General features: G+C 43.5%; 2 protein-coding genes across 2 annotated transcripts in view; one reads left to right on the top strand and one right to left on the bottom strand.

Moving 5' to 3' along the window:
• Nucleotides 1–14748, bottom strand: part of MB21D2 (Mab-21 domain containing 2) — a 59078-nt gene extending 44330 nt beyond the window's left edge. The window contains exon 1 of the mRNA XM_066556718.1: nt 14538–14748. Within this exon, the coding sequence (XP_066412815.1) occupies nt 14538–14748 (211 nt within the window). The remainder of the gene's footprint in view (nt 1–14537) is intronic.
• A 93-nt stretch (nt 14749–14841) lies between these two features.
• LOC136560848 (IgGFc-binding protein-like) overlaps nt 14842–15669 on the top strand; it is a 93770-nt gene continuing 92942 nt past the window's right edge. The window contains exon 1 of the mRNA XM_066556925.1: nt 14842–15110. Coding sequence (XP_066413022.1) covers nt 14842–15110 — 269 coding nt within the window. The remainder of the gene's footprint in view (nt 15111–15669) is intronic.

Raw genomic sequence — 15669 nt, 5'->3', positions numbered from 1 at the left:
CCCACATCCTCCAACAGGAACTACTTAAGAGGCTGGAAGCTAAAGATGGAGTTGCATCAGCATGGAGGGGACATCAAAAGAGAGAGGTTTGCATCAGTGATACTGGCTCTACCTTCCCACTTCTCCTCTTCCCTCCTTAGATCAATTGCCCCTGTAATTGTGAGCAATACAACACTGACTACAGTCTTTTCAATATTCCAGTCACTGAAGTTGTAATGCCTTAAAAACAAAGGAACTGGGAGAGGGGATGGTGAAGGGAGAGGATTGAAGCTGTGCTGTGTCAGGGAAAGGGAAGAGGCCTTTCTCCAGCTCTTTGATGTTGACTCCTGCTGTTCTAAATGGAACCTTACCCAGGAAAATAAATCTTTAGTTAAAGAATACTGCAAACCACAATGGGGTTTTATCCTAGCAATACCAACCCCACACCAGCTTCTAAATCTTAGTTGAACAGAGGGTGAGCAGCAGCAACACTGTGCTGAAATACGCATTCCTAAAATTCCCCAGCAAATGCAGGCACGCTCAGAGAAGGCAGCTTAGGGGTTATTAGCTGAGAATTCAGGTTCAGATGTTCCATGGGACAGAGGTCAGGGCAGAGATACAACCCCCTGGCTCTCCTGCACATTATTTGAAAATCTTCAAGTGTTCTCAGCACTCTCTGTCCTCTCACTACCCACCATTGCACAAAGCGCTTTTTGCTCGTGTTCCTTCAGTCTGTGCTGTCCCTGGAGCTGGAGATCCACACTGCAGCAGCTCCTGGAGATCTCACAGAAACAGCAGCCAGCAGCTCCCACCCTACCCCTGATAACCACTACATCCCTGTGACGAAGCAGAGTATTAATGCTGCAGAAATCAACAAGCCTGCTTGTTTCTTATTCCAAAGCGAAGACAAAGGTGGGGTTTGTTCAGCTAAGCAGAACAGCCAAGCCTTGCAAGGAGGGCAAAAGAACAAGTGGATAATTTTGATTTTAGTTTGGACCAAGTACCTTGAAACAGGATGGACATAGGAATATTTTCTGAAGAAAAGTTTAAAATTTGAAATGCAGAGGAAAAAATTCAAAATGCTCTACACCTGTTCAGTAACACTGCTCCTCTGGAGACAAAGGGGACTGGGAGGAGGGGATAACACGGAGGAAAAAATCCAGTGCTTCCAGCTTTTATTATCCTAACTTTAGAATAGAATGGAGTCACTAAACCTTTCTGAGTTTTAGAGCATAAGGAAAACAGAAACAAACATTTGATTTTTTGGGTATATTTTAGAAAAATATATGGCACACTAACACTTAAAAGCAAAGCTGGAAGGTTGCAGGGACATAGACAACAAAATTTGAGAGTAAAAGAAGGTCCCTAAATTCCACATATAACAATTGGAGGAAAAGAACTGTAAAGGGGGAGAATTAATTCCTATTATTTGGTAGAAGTTTTCTGATAAATCAGCTTGCTAATCAAATAACACAATCCTTTTTATTTAAAGTTATTCATTTACAGTGTGTAATAGGTACATTTTCAGCCTAAGACTCTGAGCTGCATTTGGCAGCTACAGTGCTAATGATTAACTGCTAAAATATCTTGCTCCTTCAGCTCACCAGCTCCCTTAAAATGTCTTGTGGCAGAAGCCAATGTGCTGTTTGACCAGGAAATCAGTTGTCTTGGAGACATCTTCACATGCTACAGCAGCTCAGTCAGTCACTTTGAGTGACACCACCCAGCAATCTGCACATTACCTTCAAACACAAAATGAGGATATCAAAGCCACTGAAAGAGAAATCATCACCTGCAAGAAACTTGCTGTTCTTCTCTCATGCACAGTTAGCTGAAGGAAGAGCTGTAGCAAGATGAGAGTTCTCACCTCAAAATGCTGCCTGCCTGCGTAATTAGGCCACTAAAAGGCTAATGGTGCTCCTGGTTCACTCAACCATTTATAGGAAAATTATACTCTGTGCTGGTCTAGCAGAATCAATTTCAGGTCAAACCTGCAGGCATCACTTCTAAACCAGAAGGTTACTATAAGATTAGACAAAGAGGAAATCCAGAAGTGTGACCACTAGCTATAACTAAATCTCTCAGATCAGAAAAAGAGTTACAACTGTAAAGCCATTCTGAAGTACCAGGCACCAATTTACAAAGACTACAAAACAGTTATTACCAAGGTAAACCACTAATCCCACGTTATATGACCTGATTAAATAAGATGCTTATCTTCTAGCCATCTGAATGGAATGCTAAAATGGTGCTATTCTTGGAAAGAAAATGTGGAACCAATCCTGCCCAGCTTGAAGATGCAGACAGGGATGCATCAAACTCCTCCCACCAGCTCTATACACATATGCAAAATACCAAGGCAGAAAACAAGACAAATGCCTGACAGATTAGATTCATGCCACTGCATATCTGGGACCCCAAACAAGATGTTCGGGATTCAGGATTACAAATAATACGGCATAATGTCTTTAATTGCCTTCAAAACACCTCTCACGTGGCAATAGGCTTCTGTTGAGCTCTCTCCTGCCCCAAAAGACAAGCTGGTGGCCTAGCAGGTGCTGGACCTTGTGCATCAAAACCACCAAGCATCCTCAATTTTCTTCAGCACATGGTGCGATGATCCAACACAGCCAAAAGTGACAGGGACTTATTCCCCTCCTAAGCCTTGAGGGCCACTGGAGATGGTGTGCCCCTAAGACCTTATGGAAGCACAGAAAGATGCTCTTAATGTAGCCACATTTTGCTAACTCAATGCCTTCTGAAACCACAAATCTATTAACCTGGGTCTGCATATTTGCAGCACAAAACACAAAGAAAAGTCTCCTGCATATCTTTTTCATAGTATCACATATGACTTGGGAGTGCTCCAATTCCTGTTCAAACAGAGGTACATGCAAATGCTTAAAACCTTCAGGAAGAAAGACACAGGCCCTGTACAGAACAATCCTGCCAACAGCTCCAGTTAAGGGTAAAAAGAAAAGCTTTGTCCCAGCTGTAATAAAAGGTTCCCCTGGGCAGCAAGAAGAGTACTTTTGCTCAAAGAATATGTGCATCTCAGCTGAATTAGTTAATGTGTGTTGAACACACTGAAAAATTGTGAAGTGGTATATAAATGCTAAGGATTGTTATTTATTATTGTCTCAGTGCACAACAGCGGAAACCAGTGCCATTTACAGACACGAATTAAGAACAACAGGAGGTCTATCAACATGCTGTGGGTCTGGGGATTTTCTTCATTTGTCTCCCTCACTCCTGTATCCTTCAGACAGAAATCTTTTCCATAGGACTCCGACAGCCCTCGCCAAGCAGTGCTGGCCTTGGCCCAGTGAAGCCTGCCACACTGGAACAGCTCTGTTGGGAGGGGGTGAGACCTCCACATAGAATAAAACAAAGGCATACACACATTTTAAGGTAAAAAAAGAGTCACTTAAAAGAAGTTGAGAACTCAGTGACATTCACAACAATAGAGTGATTCAGACATATACAAGCAACGTCTTACAAGACTGGTCTCAGCATAAGAGCAGATTTTTAAACACTGAATTCTTTACCTGAATTTTTAAGAAGTAGTTTAGATAAAAAGATGATTCCAGATTTTTAGGATGAAGGAGTGAGAGGGTTTGTCTGCTTTCTAAATTAACTCATGAGTGCCCTAGTTCATAGCCAGGATTTAAGTTTAAGAGGATCAAAATAATTTTTTAAACTTTGATTTTCCAGACTAACTTGTAACTTAACTCTGCAGCTCTGATAGTGTGAAAATAGTTCTGTTAAGTGCTTATAGAGCACATACAAATCTCTCCCCAAGACAATTAAAATACTGCACAGAAAGTCTTTCTTTGATGTTACAAGCCTGTGTCAAAGGGGTTGTTTTCACTGTAACATTGTTGCCTCAACTGCAAATTTTGGACATCCACAGACATTCACAGGATATTAAGAAAAAATGCAAGTTCGGGTTCAAACTTTTACAGACAACTTATTACATAATGCAAGCTTCTGAGAGATGCTCAATCAAATTGTAATGGTTCCTTTTTCTCAATAATGCACTTAGATGTGCATCACAGCTTGCTCATTGGAAAAAGACATGGGCATTTAATTCAGCTTGTCAGAGACACGCTGTGCTGGCAGAGACCTGCATTCCTCTTATTTTCCTCAAGTAACTGATTGCTTAGCACATGGTTGTCCTACTCTCTACGAAATACAGATATTTCAGCAACTCAAGCTTTAAGGGTCTTATATCAAGGGGCCAATATCAATACCTGATCTGCCATTCAGCACACTGTATTGCAAGTGTAAAAGATGAATTTCAAAGGCCCTGAAGTGTTGTTACAGTGACATTCCCTTCTCGATTTGCAGAGCTGCACATTTTTTGTTTAATACCATTAAACCAAAAGTTTATGTTAAACAGCAATTCACAGTTCATGCCAGAACAGAAGTAAGCTTTGCTTGTTGTATCTCAAGGACTAATTACTGCAGAGCAGTTTCTCAGCTATCCCTGCATACAGATTTGCATCCACACCCAGGATTCGGAATCACACAGAATGAAGAGGGGTGGGTTTCACAGAATCTGCTGAGTTGGAAGGGACCACAAGGATCATCAAGTCCAACTCCTGTCCCTGCTCAGCACCATGCCCAAGAGTCACACCATGAGCCTGAGACCATTGCCCAAACTCTTCTTGAGCTCTGGCAGGCTGGTGCTGTGACCCCTGCCCTGGGGAGCCTGTTTCAGCCCAACCACCCTCTGGGGACAGAACCTTTTCCTAATATCAACCTAAACCTCTCCTGACACAGCTTCAGGCCACTCCCTCAGGTCCTGTCACTGTCAGCACAGAGAGGAGATCAGGGCCTGCCCCTCCTCTTCCCCTCAGGAGGAAGCTGTGACTGCAGAGTCTCCCTCAGCCTCCTCCAGGCTGAGCAGACCAAGTGCCCTCAGCTGCTCCAGTTTCCCCTCAAGCTCCTTCACCATTTACAGCCCTCCTTTGGATGCTCTCTAATGGTTTGGTGTCTTTCTTACATTGTGGTGCCCCAAACTGCCCCAGCACTCAAGGTGAGGCTGCCCCAGAGCAGAACAGGACAAACCAATCCCCTCCCCTGCCAGGCAGGTGATGCTGTACCTGATGGTAAGGTAATTAGGTTGTTACCTTGTCATAAAAGAAAATCAGATTCAACAAGCAAGACTTTCATCTCATGAAGCTGTGCTGGCTGTGATCAATGACTGTGTTGTCTTCAAAGTGTTTTTCAATACCTCCCAGAATAATCTTCTCCATAACTTTACAAAGCACCAAAGTGAGACTGACAGGCCTGTAGTTTCTGGGGTCCTCTTTCTTGCCCTTCTTGAAAATCAGGAATGCTTGCCAGCTACCAGGCAGCTGGGACTTCTCTGGATTCCCAAGACCACTCAAAAGTCATTAAGAGAGGTTTTGTGATAACATCAACAGGTCTTTAAAAATTCTTGGATGAATCCTATCAGGCCACACAGATTTGTAAGGATCCAACTGGAGCAGCAGATCCCACACAATTTCATGGCTGACTGGGAGTGATAGTTGTCTCAGTCATGGTCCTCCAGCTCAGGGCACTGAGACCCCCTGGGTCCATCATTCCCCATTCCAAACTAGTGTAAAGCTCTGTCAAGGACCACCTCTGGATCAACAGAATCACGCCTTGCTCTGATTGCTGGCAAAGGAAGAGGTGCACTGAGAAGGAAATGAGGGCATTTCCCTGCTGCTCACAAGACACCCCTTATTTCATCTAAAGCAGACAAATGTTAGCTCCTTTGTTTGCTCTCAACTCCAGATTCCTCAGTGTGCCAGACAATCCTGTACAATCATGCTCGAGAGCGGCAATGTACAAAAAAAGTTTACATGAATTGGTCACAAAGTACCTACAAGAGCTTGCAAGTTCATGCAAAATGCCCTCTAGAACAGGTTCCTGTTGCATTGAGCTAGGGACAGAGATTAGAGTTATCAGCTTTGACACTCAGCAGGAATGTGTCACAAAGGATTAAATCATTATTTCATGAAGTGTCAGCAAACGCAGCTTTCCTGCTGTTCTACCACTAACTTATACATTAATTAGTGAGGTACAAAACAAACACAAAATATCTCCAAGCACGTGCCTGTGGATGGGACACAGCCAGAGCTATCAGCACAGGATTCATTTCCAAAAGGAGTCACCCAAAGCATCACAAAGACATAGCTCTTCAGACTATTAAAATGCAAAGAGTAGAAATGCTGAAGGGAAACACACAGAAGCTAATTGCAACATTTGTCTCAGCATTTTTGGTAGATGTTTAGTACTAGTCCTTCACAACCTCAGAACCTGATTTCCTAAACCAGGTCATATATGTACCACTGAATAAAAACATCCATCCTTGAGAGGGGGTTGTGGAGCAGTGCCAAAAGACCCCACAAACAGGAACAGGAGAGACAAGACATTTTAGAACAAAAAAACCCACACTGCCTAGCAGATTATGCAGTAAATCAAGAACTGACTTTGTTATTTCCAGATGAAAACTGAAAGTGTTTGCTACCTACTCAGTAGTTCTGGACCAAATAATTTCTGAACTCTCACTCCATCAATGGGTAGAAGTTCTGCATGGTCTGGCTGCAAGCCACATAAAGAAACTCTTGGCAGATCAATGGCATGCCACACATAAACCTCTACTTTTCTCCTAAATTATGGCCTTATAAGTATGTCATAGGATGGCAAAAAAAAAAAAAAAAATCCCTGTTAACGGTATCCAAGAAGAATTTCTAGTTTTGGCCATGTCTTGTATTTTTCCCTTGCCTTCTGTCCCAAACTGCTGCCTTCTATTGAGTGGCATTGCCTGACACTGCTAAACTGCATCACTATGCACACTACAGACAGGATGCATTATTGAAACTAATTTGTCCCAATTTTGCTTGGGGTCCATTCAGTACAAAATAAGATTACTTGCTAGAACTGGGTTAGGTTGTAATCTCTCTCATAGAGGTTGAATTGCACTTGATCTCAAAGCCACTAGATCAACAACAAATGACAGATAACTATTTGCCTTCATTATTTAAATACTTTTCATGGCAAGACTCTCAGAGCCAGAGAGTCTTTTTACATGGGAGAGTTGCATGATTAAACCGTCCTGTCATGAAGAACTGCAGCACCACTGTGTTCCACTCTTGCAGTACCACCCCAGCTTTCACAGACTGCTGGAGCACAGGAGACAAGGAAGGCTTCTCATAGTACCAGGGCCCTACTACATATGATTATATACTGAAACTTGCATAGATCTGTATAAATTTGGGGGCAGTTCAGAACAGAGGTCTAGGGTGTCCTCACTCTGACTCAGTGTTTCACCCACAGAATGATTTTCTTAGGTTGAAATAGATGCCACCCACCTCCTGTTCTACCAGCTGAAGCCACCCAATGCTGTGAAAATGTCTGCCCACAGCCCTAAACATGAGTGGGTGGCAGTAGCTACCACTGCTGTGTCAAAGACATGGATATTATGAACCTTAGAGCAACCAATCACCCCCACTCAATGGTATCTGTACTTTTGACACCAGCATGCTGGTAACAAAATATGTTAACAACCTTCTAATTAAATGCTTTCAATTAGGTTAAAATCAGATTGTCTGACAATTGAAACAATTAATAAGATCATTGTGATTTTCTTAGCATCCAGTGTTTATTAAAAGCTCAAAAGTCAAATATGTTGGGGAGCAGGGAATCTATCTTCTTCAAACTGAATGCTTCCTATACAACCACACAGTCACTGAAATAGTGCCTTGAAAGAACTGCAGAAAGTTTATCTACTTTAAAAGTACATGATCAGAGACCTGCCAGTTTGGTTGAAGCACTAAGGCACAGATTAATCCACTCAGTCCAGGACAATTGCTCTTTACAGTAAAAGGGAACACAACAGAATGGTAGAAATGAAAGCAAACAGTGGAGTTCTCTTAATGAAACATAGCAAAATCCATAGCTGCATCTGTCAATTGGAACATCAGCTGCTGCTGAAAGATTTATTTTGAATGTCTCATAAACTGCCTTCCAGTTCCATTAGAAAAAAAACAAAAACAAAAAAAAAAAAACCAAAAAGAAATCAATGACAAAAAAAAGCAACCCACCCAAAAAAAAAAAATCAAAAAAACCCACCAAGAATACCTGACTGCCATATTTTTGTTACTTAGACAGTAAGAGAGGTTTGTGCTAACAGAAGTCATAAAACTTCACTGGATATAAAATCCATGGTTAAGATGGGGAACCTATGAAATATGGTTGTGAGCTCCAATAAAGCTACAGTTCAGCTCCTGAACTCACACCACGCTACAAGTCACCAGGACAAGACTCAGACCAATGACTTGGGCCATGCAGCTAGAGGTCATTTTTCAGCTCTCTCACCCTTGTTCCCATGCAGGCTCACTGCTCTTTTCCCAATAAAGGACATTCTGTCAATTCAGCCTCCAAAGCTGCCTTCTGCTTAGCTCCCATGATAGGTCTTCTGCTTTTCCAAGGGAAAAAAAACCTCCAGATACTCCCCTTTACTTCCGCAGAACTCCACCTACTCTACTTCTTGTTTCATACCCCAAAGACAAGCAAATTAAAGACAGTCTAAATGTAACATATTATGCTGTACACATTAAGGGAGTGTCACTCTCAAAGAATTTTCTCCTTGTTCAGAGGATAGCAGGCCAAGGTACCAACGGTTAGAATTAATGGTTTTCTTTTAGGACATGGAACTTACCACCCCAGCTGCTGCTAAGGGAAAACCCAGAAGATGTGTCATCCTATATAATGCACTCAACTCTTAGGCTTCTTTCAGAGCAAGTGATCCACAGCTCTTGCTTCTCAAGTGAGCTTCATACATCAGCATCACCCAGACAAAGGTGATGGACTCAACAGAAGGTCATTTTTCTTAAACTCACAGAAACTTGACAGGTCTATTCCAGAGCCTCTACCTGCAGCTGCCACCACAGGGTTTCACACAGATATGCTTGGAAGTGCAATTTGCCATCTCAATCACTGTTCACTGTGTCATGCTGAAGCAGCCCTTGCAACTCAAGACCCCTTGCAACTCAAGACCCCTTGACTGGAGGTGAAAGGCAATCTTGGCCTTAGCCACATCTCTTCCTGGCACTTTCTCACCTAACCAACCCTGCAGAGTACAAACAGGGTCTGACCTGGGCAGGAGAAGATTCCAGAGGTGTGCCCTGGAAAACCATCTTTGCAGCAAAAGGACTGGGACATGCCCCTAAAGGTGCACCTCAATGCAAAAGTACACATATCAAGGTCCAAGAAAAAGTGCAAAAATTTCAGCTGTGCAGGAGACAAAGCAGGAACCTGGCGTTTGTGAAAGAAAAATTTCAACAGACAAACCCAACTGTAAAAAAACTGATCAGCTTGGAGATTCTCTTTGAGGAGTCCAGGCAGGGCTTTTACCCTCTGAGTTTCCTCTAGACTGGACATTGTTGATGGGCTACTCTGGGTCTCTGAGTACACATCCAAGCTGCAGATTACCAAAGCTATAATAAAACGTGTCCTCCAGCCTTCCTGAGCAATGCCGGAGTCATCTTTAATTTAGCTTCACCTATAAAAGTAGCCAGCTGCTTAAAAGAAAGTTGAACAACTGGTTTCTAACTAGAATTGCCACAAATATTTTAGCATTCACACAAAGCCACATAGGAAAAAAAAAGGAAAAGTCAAAACCTCAACAACTCCTGTATCCTGGTTACCACTGTAATTATAAAATTGCCCTTAAAACATAATTGCATAATTGGGCTTGGCAAGTATTCTCCCAAATCTTTTACAAATATTTCCACAGACTGAAAGAACAGGAGGTGGGCAGTCTGACAAGCCTGCCATGAGAATTTGTGCCCTCAGGACATGTTCCTAGCTATTACACTAAATACTTTGCATCACAGACTAATGTTTCAAAACAGTAGTTGAGCAAGTAAAATACCAGCATCTTAAAACAAATTGAGACAAATATTTTCAATCTATTTTCACTGATGATACATATATGGACCAACAATCCCTTTGAACAAAGAGACAGAGGAGGCTACAAAACCTTTTTTAACTAATTCCCAGTGAGAAGAAATTGGTTGATTTATGAAAGGTACAACCAAATAGAAGCTACCAATGCTTCGTAGCCTTACCTTACCAGTTTAGTACACTGTCCCCTAATTAAGAAAGGCAAAACCACCAAGAAACCCCCCAGCCTTAAATGCAAATACAGAAACATGTGGTCTGCAGGGAGAGGAGACACAAGTGAAGCCAGAATTGAAATCTGTGATAGAGTAAGGTTGTTTTTAACAGCTGTGCATTATGCATTCAGCAGCACAGGGAATGCCAGCAGGGAGCCTTTATTAACATAGGCCTCAGAGTACAGTGTGCTCCTATCATGATTGGCTTCTCTTGAGAGAAGGCACACACACACAAAAGACTTAACCCTAGAGAGATCACTCCAATCCTGTTGCTATTTCATCAGCTTGACACTACAACAGGAAGCAGAGAATTTCCATGATGTATCCTAGACACATACCTAAACAGGTAACACTTCAAACAATGTCTGAAATCTAATCTACAATAGATTTTATCAGCAAGTTATGGCAGGTAGGGAAGGGGAGGAAAAAAATGCCACACAAACCCACACAAGAGTCACACTGCCAATGCTGTTCTGCTACACAGACCTCAGGTACAGGGGGAAACTGGAAAATTCTTTCCTTGTAGAAGCTGCTGACAAAGGCAAGCTAATGTGAGGACACCTGTGTTGTCAGCACAGCAATCTGCACCTCCAGAGCACATATTTTAGGGGCCCATGAGTCCAGGAAACAGCTGGAAGCCTTGCTACAGATGCAGGGGCTCAGCAGGGCAGCTCACTCCATTTGGGAATCTGGTATTTGCAGCAGAAATAATTTGCTGATGCCAGCCCTGCTTCCACTCTGAGACTTGCCTCTATCACAAACACTTGCTAGCACACCCAGCACAGCAGCAGGCAGACACCAGAGAATTAGGAAATGATCTCAGAATAGGATCACCACCTCTCCTGTATCAGGTGCTGAGACAAGCTCTCTAGAGGCCTTGTCAACAGCTCCAAGCTGCAGCTGGCTGCAGATGCTCCAAGTACGGCCTGCCCTGGTGGGCACTTCCCACAGAAGTAACCACTGAAGTGACAAAAAGACACACTAGAGGCCTTAAAACCCCAAAAGGCCACTTTAGCACCAATTTGAACTCGTCTGTTCCTTGATTTGATTTCTCAGGAAGGAGAATGGCATGAAATGTCCTAAGCATCTGTCTTCTGGTTCTGCTGAGAAGTCTCATAGTAGGAAATAGAAACAAAACACCAACCTAAAGAGCTTGAAAACTGCTCTAGATGACTGAACCCAGATGTGTACCAGGAGTGAAGAATATAGCTCTATATAGTCTGTACTAATTCATATATCTTTGTTCCTTTCTCTTGTTACCATATAAAATTATGGAGTCGGTATTCCAAACAACATGAGCTGGTTTGAGGCAGCAATAGCACTAGAAATTTCAAGGAGTTATTTTATATGTAATGTTCAATTATGTTCTCTCAAGAGCATTAATATATGTTTTTTTTAAGCCTACAACATCTGTGCATTAAAGCACTTTTTACTTAGGTGCTGAACAGAAAGAGACAGGCAGTGTTTATTAAAGAATTTCCTGAAAGTACTTGTACTGCAAGAATAATATCCTCTAGGTCAGGTACCCTTAAATGGTTTTTAATATGACTGCTATGCACCTCCCATCACAATGGCAGCAAGTACTTTAAAAATCAAAATATCATTGATTGTAATATCATCATTTGATAAAAATACTCCTTTATCACTTTTTAAGCACAAGACCTCCCCAAAACTGAGTCATCAGGGGAATAAGTAGTTAGCTCCTTTCATGACTAGCAGGTACAGACTTGGTCTCTCAGCCTCTCTTAGTCAGCCCCTCTGCCCAGCACACAAGACTGTCTTTTCTCCACTCTTTTTCTTGGTTCCTACAGCCTTTCCCTCCTCTGAAGCTCAACCATACCTGAATCAAAGAGACAAGAATTTATCAGGCATAGCTCAGTGTGAGTACAGGAATTTACTAACAAAGGCACCAAAATACACCTGTTGTTTTGGTATAGGGTGTGGGCAAGACCATATGGTCTTGGCGACTGTGAAAGGGACTGTGAATGGCCAGGAACCACCCACATTCAGAAAATACTCACTTCCCCCACCAGAGAGGTAAGTCATTTGCAGTCCTCTTCTAATGCTTGGGACACAAGATTTTGGACAAAACCACGACAAGTAGTGCCTCTCCCTAATTCTCTCACAGTCCAACTCTTTAGATCTCCTAGAGTTCAGTTACTTAAAGCCAGGACAAGACAACACAGCTGAAAAAGAGTTAATACAAATTAAAAGCAAAGTCTGACCTAGAGGGCAAGCCATGCAGAGTACAAACATCTGAGAATCTTCACAAGGTCTCCTCACCTATCATTCATCCACCAATTACACACCAGTGTAATTAAATCAGGAAAGCTATGTTTAATTTTCCTATCATCACCCGACGAGATAGGAGCAGTACGTATGGGAGAGACCAGGCACAGGGGAAAGAGCTATTTATTAATAAGTTAAATCCTTTTAGATTTAAGAGCCTCTCTTGCTAAGAAGGATCTGATCCACAAACACAACTTCTAGGGTCTAATGCAGGCAAACAAGACATGTCATCTCCATTTCTGTCCTGGGCTCAGTCCTCAAGTCTCTTCTTTTATTCAGAAACAAGACTTACTGAAAATTATCAGGTACAACTTAGACAGAAATAAGTTTTTTGTTGAAACCAATGGTTTAGCTATACATTTAGAACTGAAGAATGCTCGTCTCCCAGTCATTATATTAACAAAGACAACCACATTAATTTACATTACTTCTAAACAGCCTAAGGCTCCCTGTTTCATGAACAGCAAGGCATTAGGGTGTATTTGCAGAAATACAAGGCATGCTCCAGTTTATTCTTCTGTCTTTCTTCTATTGCTTTCTCCTACACGAGGCAGGAAGAAATTCTGTGATCCCTGTACCTTGCAAAGACTATTAACGCTTAAACAGGATCATACAAAGCGTTCTCTACTTGCTAGCCACAGCAGCTATTGCTTTTTTCTCTCCACTCTTCTTTGCTCCATCCCATCCAGCCATGTTTCCTCAGCCAGTTATTTAAAGCCCTGATTGAAAAATGTATCAGATCATAATACTGGATGACTTCCACTAGATCATGCTTTTAAGAAAAAAAATCCTACAGGCTTTGAGGCAACCCTGGCTTCACCACATCCTTTTTGTTGTTGTTTAACTGGGAAGGGGGAAATATTTATAACTGCGACTATAAATATACACGCTACTGACTTTTCAACTTGTTGTCCTTGGTCTCAGGCTAAATTTAGTCTGCTATATCCTGTCCAGCCCTTGGTGAAAAAGCAATACACATATAAAATTGTGCAAATCCCATACAGTGGGCAATTGTACTGATCCAGGTACCTTACAAGATAACCAGTGGGACAGACAGATTCTCATTACAGAGTGTAGGTGTGTTCATGGCTATAGAGGAACTGGTCTATCACAGAGACAATCCTTTGAGACAGAAAATAATAATCATTGCAATAGGACAGCTCTGTGGTTCTGGATGAGAAAAGTGATGTAGATTATTCAGAGTGTACATGTAGATCATACACTTGGTTTGTGCCAAGTATGCTTTAAGGGTGAATGTGCACCTCTGAGCTACAAAGAACCATTCACCGGCCACAGCAGCTGTTTACACAAAAATGTTTGGGAGAACGTTTAAGACAATAATTGAAACTTGGATGACTGATTTCAAGGTCTAATCTGCATGTTAAAGAGCATCCTTTTGTATCCTGAAAGCTTTTATTCGTCTAAGTGATTTCTTAGTCAATTCATGGTAAATATTTATCAGAAACTGACTACCTGGAGAATCAGAGCTGTTAGTCATTCTACTGTTACTCTTAGGAAGCCTTAGTCATGCTAGAGCCCAGGTGATTTCCGCAAGGGCCAACACATGCTTCACCTCGGTTTAAGGATCCCTGCCTGCGATTCAAAGTTTCACACAGATGAAGACTCCCCCGCCACAATCTGACTTGCTCCACTCGCTGCGAGTTTTGCAACCTAAGCAAGAAAGGCAGTTCGGGAGATGCTCCTGTACAAGCATCCGCGGTCTAATAGCCAAAATAAGCGGTCCAGAAAAAAAAATTAAAAATCTGTGTTTCCTATGTCTCGACAATTGGGGGTAAAAACAATAAAGGGCCGGACTCGCCTCGCCTGCAGCCCTGCTGGCTCGGCGTGTTTCTCGGGCACCGGTCAGCTCTGCGACCCAGCCTTTCCTCTGTGCTTATAAACACATCGCTGCCAAAGGCTAGTCGGATAGGACAGGAAAAATTAGTTTCCTGGGGGTGAGAGCCGCCCTGCGACCGGGGACCCCCCCAGCCCGGCGCGGGGAAAGGGTCCGCTGGTGCCGCACGGCCGGGAGCCCTGCCCGGGGGTCCCCGGCCGGCATCGCCCCCGCCCCGCCCCGCTCGGTCCCTGCCCTACCCAGCATGGAGAAGATGAAGTCCTTGGCCGTGTGGATCTCCAGGGCTCGCTGGTCGTCGTACTCCCTCTGATCGTGCTTGGTGAATTCCTGGATGAGTTTATTTAATTCCTCCACCCTGGCTCCCGATCGGAAATCCAGCTCCGGGAAGGGAGGCTTGCTGGTGGTGCCGGCGGACCCTGCCTTGCTGGCGAGAGGCGCCGCCATCTTCATGCAAAAAAAAAAAAAAAAAAAAAAAAAAAAAAGGAAAGAAAGGGAGAGGGAAAAAAAAAAAAAAAGGAAAAAGGAGGGGTTTGCACTGTTGAAATGGAAGAATGCGAGCGGCGGCGCAACGGCAAAGCCCGGGCGCGGGGCTGGCCGCCGGCGCTGCTGAGCCCGGAGCGGCGCCGGCCGCCGCGATCAACAAGCGGCCGCGCGGGCTCGGCCCCCGCCCGGGCTCAGCCCCCGCCCGCGGCACCGCGGAGCCGCCCGCCCGCCGCGGGGAGCGCAGCACGGCACGGCACGGCACGGCACGGCGGGGGCTGCCCGGGCCGCGGGGCGGGGGGGTGCTCCGCTGCCGGCGTCACGGCGGGCGGGTGCTGAGGCTGGAGCCAGACCGCTGGCTCCGGATAAAATTATCTTTTTTTTTTTTTTTTTTAACTTAAATTTATTTTAAACTTCAGCAAAACCCTTGTCCTGAAAGCGGATTAATAACTGGCTCTGAACTCTGCTCTTCCCACATGTTCCCAAAGCGTTCTGTGTTTATTCCTTTTAGCTTCTTATGCTATCTTGAAGGCTGCTTTTGATATACATATATGTATATATATAAGAAATTATTTTATGGTATGTCCTAGGAGAAATGACCAAGATAAAGTACAGTAACTCCTGCGCTTGAGACCAACCCCGCCTCGAAGCTCCCGGGAGCCACATAGACAAAGGATAGGAGGGGAAATGGGATCTCGGAAGACCTGCCTGAGGTCAAGTAGCCTGGGGCAAGGAGCCCAGACCTCTCATCTTCATCCATTTCTCCCATCGACAAGACTACACCCTTTTCTTCTGTATGTCATTTTAATGCCTTCTAACTTTTCAACCTGCAGTGGTTTTTCTCCCTTTAGCCTGATCTTCTGTGCCTTGACCCATCATTGAACATATACA

The sequence above is a fragment of the Molothrus aeneus genome, chromosome 10 (genome assembly GCF_037042795.1).
Source record: "Molothrus aeneus isolate 106 chromosome 10, BPBGC_Maene_1.0, whole genome shotgun sequence".
In the NCBI taxonomy this organism is placed as follows: Eukaryota; Metazoa; Chordata; class Aves; order Passeriformes; family Icteridae; genus Molothrus; species Molothrus aeneus.
Note: the sequence above shows the minus strand (reverse complement) of the source record. Positions and strands in the feature narration are given on the sequence as shown.